The sequence below is a fragment of the Oncorhynchus mykiss genome, chromosome 28, assembly GCF_057628025.1.
Source record: "Oncorhynchus mykiss isolate SJ-2025 chromosome 28, ASM5762802v1, whole genome shotgun sequence".
In the NCBI taxonomy this organism is placed as follows: Eukaryota; Metazoa; Chordata; class Actinopteri; order Salmoniformes; family Salmonidae; genus Oncorhynchus; species Oncorhynchus mykiss.
This window is the reverse complement of record NC_143049.1, coordinates 28,560,760-28,569,730: the sequence shown is the minus strand read 5'-3', so window position 1 is coordinate 28,569,730 and position 8,971 is coordinate 28,560,760. Positions and strand designations below refer to the sequence as shown.

Sequence of the window (8,971 nt, the reverse complement as noted above, 5' to 3'; positions counted from 1 at the left end):
GCCAGGTGCACCGGTTTGTGTCAAGAACTTCAACGCTGTTCTTTTTTAAGTTCAACAGTTTCCTGTATGTATCAAGAATGGCCCACCACCCAAAGGATATCCAGCAAACTTGACACAATTGTGGGAAGCATTGGAGTCAACATGGGCCAGCATCCCTGTGGAATGCTTTCGACACCCTGTAGAGTCCATGCCCCGATGAATTGAGGCTGTTCTGAGGGAAAAGGGAGTGGAGAGCGGGCAACTCAATGACAGAGTTAATTAAGAAATAAACATCCCATCATGCTTAGGTTCATGTATTATTTTGGCTACCTTAGAAGAAAAGATCTCAGTGACTTTTAAAGAGCGGTCTCAAAGGAGCATAGGTGGATAATGTTTTTCTGTGTGTGTGTCTGTGTCTGTGTGTGTGTTCAGATCTCAACCCAATTGAACACTTATGGGGGTTTCTGGAGCGGCACACGAGAAAGCGTTTTTCACCACCATCAACAAAACACCAAATGATGGAATTTATCATGGAAGAATGGTTTCAGACACTTGAAGAATATATGCCAAGGTGTATTGAAGCTCTTCTGGCGGCTCGAGGTGGCCCAACGCCCTATTGTGACACTTTATTTAGGCAGTTACCTGTATTTATACCACAGCATAGTTGAATACTAGTTTCTGATTGGCTAGAAGGGCATTATAGAATGGACATTAAGTAAGGGATAATCAACGAGGGGCTATGCGTTCCATGGAAAGTGTGTTCCACGACGTGCTAGTGGAGTGGAACTGACCTTCCACGGAGTTGCATTATATTCCAAAGAACCCATAGAGCCTCGAGTTGATTATCCCTTTTATACCATGACTGCATGTAGAAATGTGTTCATTTGCAGGTAGAAATGTGTTCAACATCCACTGAAGTGGATTAGATTACTAGTTTACTAGTTAGCTACAGTAGTTGCCGTGGTAACTAAACAAACAGACTTGCTAGTTTAGCTAACCAAACCATCAGTCCTAGCTTGCTATTATGAAAATCAAATTCAACAATACCAATATTCTATTCAATTCGACTTTTGCTTTTAAAGGCAGCTTAAACAAAACATGCACAAATGAACTAGCCATTGAATTCTACCGTGCAAATATACCATGCATTATAGGGGAAATAATGCATTCTCTAGAATGCCCTTCAAGCCAATTAGAAAGGAGTATTCAACAACACTCTGGTATATTCTGGTTGCTAGCCGGCTAGCTAACATGCAAGGGATAAGAACATTGCCAGCGAGCATGGCAATGGAACATAAAGAACGAACGACTGGGTCGAGTCCATAAATATTGAACTATCAGGAATCAAGGTAAGACCCAGGTGCAGACTGTGTCAAAGTAACAATGTTTATTACAGCAACAGGGGCAAAGGTACAAGACAGCAGGCAGGCTCAAGGTCAGGTCAGGCAGAGGTCGGTAATCCAGAGGTGGGGCAAAGGTACAGGACAGCAGGCAGGCTCAGGAGCAGGCAGAGTGGTCAGGGGGCGGGTACAGGGTCAGGACAGGCAAGGATCAAAAACCAGGAGGACGAGAAAAGAGAGACTGGGGAAAAGCAGGAGCTGAATACAAAAACGCTGATTGACTTCACAAACAAGACAAACTGACAACAGACAAACAGAGAACACAGTTATAAATACACAGGTGATAATGGGGAAGATGGGCGACACCTGGAGGTGGGTGGAGACAATCACAAAGACAGGGGAAGCAGATCAGGGTGTGACAGAACTAATCAAACGAACAACTGGATCGTGTCTCTAGCAACCAAAAGATGAGAAAGTATGAAGTTGCTTATATAAATTAAAATATCAACGACAACATTTTATTTATATTCGGTAAATGTGTGTATTAGTAATGTTTTCTTTGGCAACTGGTATAAGTGGGATAAATCTCTAGCAACCAAAAGATGAGAAAGTATGAATTTGCGTTTAAAAATCTAAATATCATTGAAGAAAAGTATTTTTACCAGTAAATGTGTTCTTTCATATTGTTTTCTTTGGCAACTGTTATAAGCAGGATAAACGCCAATGTTCTGTACATAGAACCCCACAGTGGAGGTGTCATAAGACCCATAAAACCTAGCGGTCAAACAGGGAAATGGTTCCAATCGTTTTTAAACCATTCATTTTTCCTATAGGAAATTTTAGAAACACTTAAATTAAGGGCTGTGTAGGCTTACCCTGGCGTGACTTTTTGATAACATGTAAATCTCTCTCGGACAAGGTGACTTATCAATATATTCAGCTCTATTTACTCTCAGATTTGAAAATTATAATTAGCATCAAAGTAGGCCTCATGCAAAACTACAAATCCCTGCAAGCTCCTGCACATCATCTCTAGCTGACACCTTTGCTAACAGGTATTGTGTAAATTTAAAACTTGCATGAGACAGTTCACAGAATTGTCCATTTAAAGAAATGTAGCCAAATTATGAATTACTACATTTTGCCAACATCAGAGAATCTTACCTTTACTCCAATTCGGCAGTCTCATCCAGGTCATCAGCCAAAATAGCCAAATTAGTAGCCAATTAGCAGTTCATTTTTGGGGGGTAAATACAGGTGAATATACTGATAAAAGTCACCTTGTCCTAGTGAAATTTTCAAAACGTCATGCCTGGGTAAACAAACACAAAACACTGCCTTTATTTTACGTTTTTCTAAAATCCACTTTGGGAAAAATGAATGGTGGAAAAACGATTGGAATAATTTCCCTGTTTGACCGCTAGGATTTATGGGTATTACTATGGTACTCTATGATCTTGGAAAAATTAACTACACAAAGGAACTCGGCTTTGCCTCGTCCCGCTGCGTCGTCCATTATTTCCCAAGGTAATGTACAAAACGTCAGCGTTTATTCCTTACATTATGTATGTATCTGCCAACATTTTGGAAGTTAATGGCTGTGGATATGGTGGTGCCTTTGGAAACAACTACCATTGAGAAGTGAAGTTAGAGAAATGAATGATATAAATTAATGTGTCAGACAGGAGAGGGGGCTATTTATCCTGTTTTGTAGATCTAACTTGTGAGTCATTTAAAATACTGCCTTATTGCGAGGAAGAGCATTCTTCATATAAAACTCTGGGGGGAGATTAAGTTAAGCAAAATATCAATCAGTGAAGTTTTGGTAGTCTGAGACATTAGGGAGCTAAGAAACTAAAAACTGTTAATATTTTGCGCTCACTTGAGCAATCTGTACAAAAAACAGATAGACATAGGGCTGAGTGAAGCTGAGTGAATGTGTCAAATAAATACAATCCTCACCATTAACACCAGAGTTATTATCTCAGGTGGGCTTGGCAGAGTGAGGCAGGAACATTGGCTCCACTTCCCAAGCAGAAAAACACATCAAACAGCCAGTGGAGTCCACTTATTTTTGCAGGATACATGGGTTTATTATGTTTTGTACAACTAATTGGTCTGAAATGCTGCTCTGTTCTCAATAGAAAGAAGAAAAAATGAGGGCATTTATCGACTGAAAGCAACATGTTTCAACATCAGCATACTGGGATAAGTGTGAACACTGTGGAAAGAGCAATATGGTTATTATAATAACAATGAAAAGCGACCGACACACTGCCATTAGATGGATGACTACAACACACGGGTATAGCAGTACTTAGAGTAGGGTACCTCCATGTTCCAACAACAAAGCAGATAACATTGATGGGCCCTTCAGTTCCAAAGACCAAACCACCAATGGGAAGGCCACAATAGCCTTCTCCCCCATAGTTACAGCCTTTTGTGAGACTTTGTGGTGGAAATGGAAGCTTCAGGAAATGTTCTATGGCCACTTAAAGGGATAATTAACTTTTTTGAAGCTGTAGCTTATTTTAATGTTAACTCGCCAGGAGAGTCTGGCCATTTCTAAATAACCAACTAACAAACTTAAAAATAGTTTGGATGACAGTTTTTAAGTGGAAACTCAACTAACATTTAAAAAAAGTGAACTATCCCTTTAAAAACCAATGGCAAGACAAAGGGAAAGAAAACAAACAGGTCATGCCACGATTTGTTTTCCACACATGCCCCAGCCTCGTACACCACAACGAACACAGGTTATTTTATAAATAACCAAAACCATAAAACATACAGTACTCTTTTTTTTGTCACATTATACCCAATCAAACAAAAAGCATGACAGTGAAGCTCTACAACGGAACAAGAATGGATAATCTAATCAACATTGAGAGTCCAGACTCAGGAGAGGTTGGAGGAGGGGCCGACCCCTAGTCCATGAATCCTCCATATCTCTTCTGTATTTCAGCCAGGGGGGAGTCACCCTGCTCCCCCTCCCAGGAGCGCTTCAGGAGACCCCCCTGGTTCTTCTGATCCTCCAGCCACTCAGGCCTTCCCACCCTTCTCATGAAGCCCCCGTAGCGCTTCTTCAATGGCCTGCCCACCCCCTCCAGGCCCCCCAAGTCCCCCCCTCTTCTCACGTACCCCCCATAGCGCTTGGCCACTTCCTCATCCCTCTGGCCCTCAGCCTCTGCATTCAGAATCTTCAGGATCTCCAGACTGATGTCCTCTTCCTCAGCCACCGGGCTGTTTTCTCCTCCCTGCACTCGCCCCTCTACGGGTGAGCGCCTCCTGATCATGAACCCCCCGTAGCGCTTCATGAAGCCGCCATACTTCTTGGCCAGTTGGTGCTGCTGACCCTGCACCTCTTCCTGTTTGATGTCATCTACCTCCTCCAATAGGACGTCTCGGCAGAGGCGGAGCTTCGTGGTGTCCAGGCTGCCCTCACATTCTATTGAGCATGTCTGTAAAGACAGGAAGGGAAGAGGAACCTCAAAACACAGAGGTGGCTCAGCGGCTCACAAACCCATACCATACTGGAAATCTAGTTTCATTGGAGACTTGTCTCTATCAAGGGGCTCATGGTACACAGCCGTGAAGCAGCAATGGAAAGAAAAAGTATGTGAACCCTTTGGAATTACCTAAATTTCTGCATAAATTGGTCAAAACATTTTAAGTCACAACAATAGACAAACACTTTGTGCTTAAACTAATAACACACACGTTATTGTATTTTTCTTGTCTATATTGAATGCATAATTTCAACATTCACAGTGTAGGTTGGGAAAAGTATGTGAACCCCTAGGCTAATGACTTCTCCAAAAGCTCATTGGAGTCAGGAGTCAGCTAACCTGGAGTCCAATCAATGAGTCGAGATTGGAGATGTTGGTTAGAGCTGCACTGCCCTATAAAAAAAAACACTCACAACATTTGATTTCCTATTCACAAGAAGCATTGCCTGATGTGAACCATGCCTCAAACAAAATAGATCTCAGAAGACCTAAGATGAAGAATTGTTGACTTGCATAAATGTGGAAAGGGTTACAAAAGTATCTCTAAAAGCCTTGATGTTCATCAGTCCATGGCAAGACAAATTGTCTATAAAAGTTCCTCACTGTTGCTACTCTCCCTAGGAGTGGCCGTCCTGCAAATATGACTGCAAGAGCACAGAGAATACTCAGTGAGGTTAAGAAGGATCCTAGAGTGTCAGCTAAAGACTGAACATGCTAACATCTCTTTTGACGAGTCTATGATACGTAAAACACTAAACAAGAATGGTGTTCATGGGAGAGCACCATGGAAGAAGCCACTAACTGTCTAAAAAAACATTGCTGCATGTCTGAAGTTCGTAAAAGAGCACCTGGATGTTCCAGTGTGCTACTGGCAAAATATATTCTGTGGGCAGAGGAAACTAAAGTTGAGTTGTTTGGAAGGAACACACAACATTATGTGTGGAGAAAAAAGGCACAGCACACCAACATCAAAGCCTCATCCTAACTGTAAAGTATGGTGCAGGGAGCATCATGGTTTGGGGCTGCTTCGCTGCCTCAGGGCCTGGACAGCTTGCTATCATTGATGGAAAAATGAATTCCCAAGTTTATCAAGACATTTTGCAGGAGAATATAAGGCTATCTGTCCGCCAATTGAAGCTCAACAGAAGTTGGGTGATGCAACAGGACAATGACCCAAAACACAGAAGTAAATAAATCAACAACAGAATGGCTTCAACAGAAGAAAATACGCCATCAATAAAGACATGAAAGCATATAATTGTTTGCATGTTATTAGTTTAAGCAGACTGTGTTTGCTATTTGTTGACTTATATGAAGATCAGATCAAATTTTATGAACAATTTATGCTTAATTCCAGGTAATTCCAAAGGGTTCACATATTTTTTCTTTCCACCGTATCGACTGGAGTGACAGTGATATATTTTTTTGCAATACAAAAGGCATATTTTACATATAAAGTAGTGTTTAATTAAACAATATTTAATATTTTACTCTGGGTGTGGCTGTTACTCTCGCCAATGTCGGAGAGACACGGTTGGATGTATGAACAAATTCATTCTATTTGCCAGTTCCAATGTGATGTTCACCTACTCGTTTTAAGAGTCATTATATTTAAACAGATGGAAATACACTTATCTGGTGCATTTTACCACTTTTTAGAATCACAGTTAATGAGACATGATGTTCCTCAAAGCCTACATCTTTAATGCCTCATAAACATGTATTTTTATGTCTGAGCTGTCAAAGCAGAAGAGAAGAGTGCTTTTGTATAGCCTACATATAATTCTAAATACATTATCTGATAGAAAATAACTTCTCATATGAATGTTTATTTTATTGGGGGTATTTGAATGATATGAAAATATGCTATCTACCTACATTTTTATTGAGGCTATATTGAACCACCAACATGCTCCCTGATGGAGCTAAAACATACTAAGGGCCACAAATAAAGACAGGTTTGATGGAGATACTGAATTTATGCCATTGTGGTAAGATTTTAGACTTTTTGTTCGATGTTGAGCATTTGGGATAGGCCAGTACTATTGAATGGCTAATCAGACATGGATTCAGCCACTCCTCAATTGCCTTAGTAGCCTACATTTCAAGAATCGAAGTGACAAGGCTCCCATGAAATTGATTATGCGCAACAGTCTTGGTTTTACTACAGGCTATATGTAATAAATGAAACCAAATCCTCTTCTAATTTCAAAACTTCATGAAGCATGGCAAAAATAAATGCCTCGTGGTCTCATGTTGTCGCCAGTTAGACCAACAACACAAGTTGCAGCCTAGATTAAAATCCAACCGACATTAATCATTAATGTCATATTGATGCAATTGACATTATGGGTTGCCTAATTTAATTGGTATTACATTGTCTACGTGAATCAAAATAAATGAAAAAGAGTTTAATAAAGTCGTGTTCCAAGGATACACGCACCTCATGGAATATTGCCTATCTATCCATTGCTTATTTTGGTGACCAAACAACACAGGTGCGTAGCCTACTGCGCAATCTTTCCCTACGAAAAAGTTAGACGCGGGAAACAGTATCACCCCGTTACTTTACTTGAAATATATGCTTTAAAACATGTCCAAATGTACTTGACCTACCAGAGTGGTAATCGCCGTCTGATGCCCCCGTAGACGGTTGAGGCAGAGCGCACAGTCCTTCTCGCAGTCTGCTCCGACCGTCAGCGCAAAATACGCACCGAAAAGCAGTATCCATAGTGAGTTCCCCGGCACAGCCATAGACTAGAGAAAATATTTTGGGCAGAGAAGTCAACACATATCATGGATTAGAATACGTTTGTGATTAAGAGTTTTACTTACTGTTAATTTCTCACGAAGTGATAAAACATGGACAATACGAAAAAGCCATGTATGTGCCCAAGTGGACACTAAATTAAACTCAATGGTCTTCTTTCCAAAGTAACAAAGTTGCCAAGAAGAAACAAACCAAGAAAAGCCCATACTTGCCTCTGTTTTTCTGTTTAGTCAAAGTCCTGTTGTGTTGCTGTAGGAACTGTTGATTGTGAGGCTTTGTAACAAATATATTACCCTCTTGCCGTTAGAAAAAAAGCACTTGCGATTGAGCCAATCAGCTTTCTCTGAAGTCGCACAGCTGGACAAGCTTGTGGGTCACGAAGCCAAATATTCAGGAGGATGCTCAAAATGTATACTGAGTTAAGTATACTGCGTCTGAGTTAAGTTCAAAACGCAATTTTTGTGTCTTGATAGGTATAAGTACTTCTCCAAAAACGTAATCATAATGTATCCAGTTGTCAGAAGAGAATTTCACGCATAAATGGACACAATTCTTTAGATTTATTTGACCTTAGATAATAGGATATTTGTGAAATTGTACTTTGACATGTATTATAATATGCTTTGTGTTTGCATGTAATAATGGAGTAAGTATGTACATTTACATAATGAAAATGTTCACTGGATAACGGAGATCAATAACATGACTTCTCAGTCATAAAACATGAGATGATGATCCTGATGCTGTCACACTAGGTTCTGTCATAAGGTAGGGTGCTAGACATTGCAGCTGAGATATTCACAGACATACTCATCCTGCTCTGAGAGATTATATCACATAGAGCCAAGAGTTAGCAGCTGTATAAGATACTGAATATGCACCTACATAAAACATAAAAGTCCAGATGAATCATGAAGTTAATGTTTGATTGTGCATTAGCAATCTCTTCAGTCAATATATGTTTCACACAGGGATTTGTTACAAAAGCATCCATTGAAATAGGTCTAACTGAGTCGTTAGAAAAAGTTTCCTTGCTGAATTTTCTTCTAGGAACCATATCTGTAGAACAGTCCTAGTCAGTCAAGGACTGATCGTTTTGTATTGGGCTGAATGTAGGCCATCATCTCTCTTTTAGTTAAAACTGTCTTGATACTGTTAACAGCCTTGTTAACTGTGACGATGTTTGCTGGGAAAGAAGAGCTACAGGCAGATAAAGTTGAATGCGGTCAGTTGCCATAATGATGGTCTACAGCTGTCTTGTCCTTATCACAGTTTGCCCAGTGAGTAAACAGTCAAAAGGTAGAGGACAGGTTGGGAAGGAATTAAGCAATTACTTTCACCTCTGATGATTGCTGATGTTGCCTCTGTCTAGG

The 8,971-nt window shown here is 40.3% G+C and overlaps 1 protein-coding gene across 1 annotated transcript; it reads right to left on the bottom strand.

Moving 5' to 3' along the window:
- Positions 1-3,387: 3,387 nt before the first annotated feature.
- LOC110508827 (proenkephalin-A-like) lies at positions 3,388-7,881 on the bottom strand. Its single transcript, XM_036966924.2, has 3 exons — positions 7,811-7,881; positions 7,445-7,585; positions 3,388-4,780 (listed from the first exon to the last, which is right to left on the bottom strand). The coding sequence occupies exons 2-3, from the start codon at positions 7,580-7,582 to the stop codon at positions 4,247-4,249; spliced, it is 672 nt and encodes a 223-aa protein (XP_036822819.1). The 5' UTR covers positions 7,583-7,585; positions 7,811-7,881; the 3' UTR covers positions 3,388-4,246.
- Between the last annotated feature and the right edge of the window lie 1,090 nt (positions 7,882-8,971).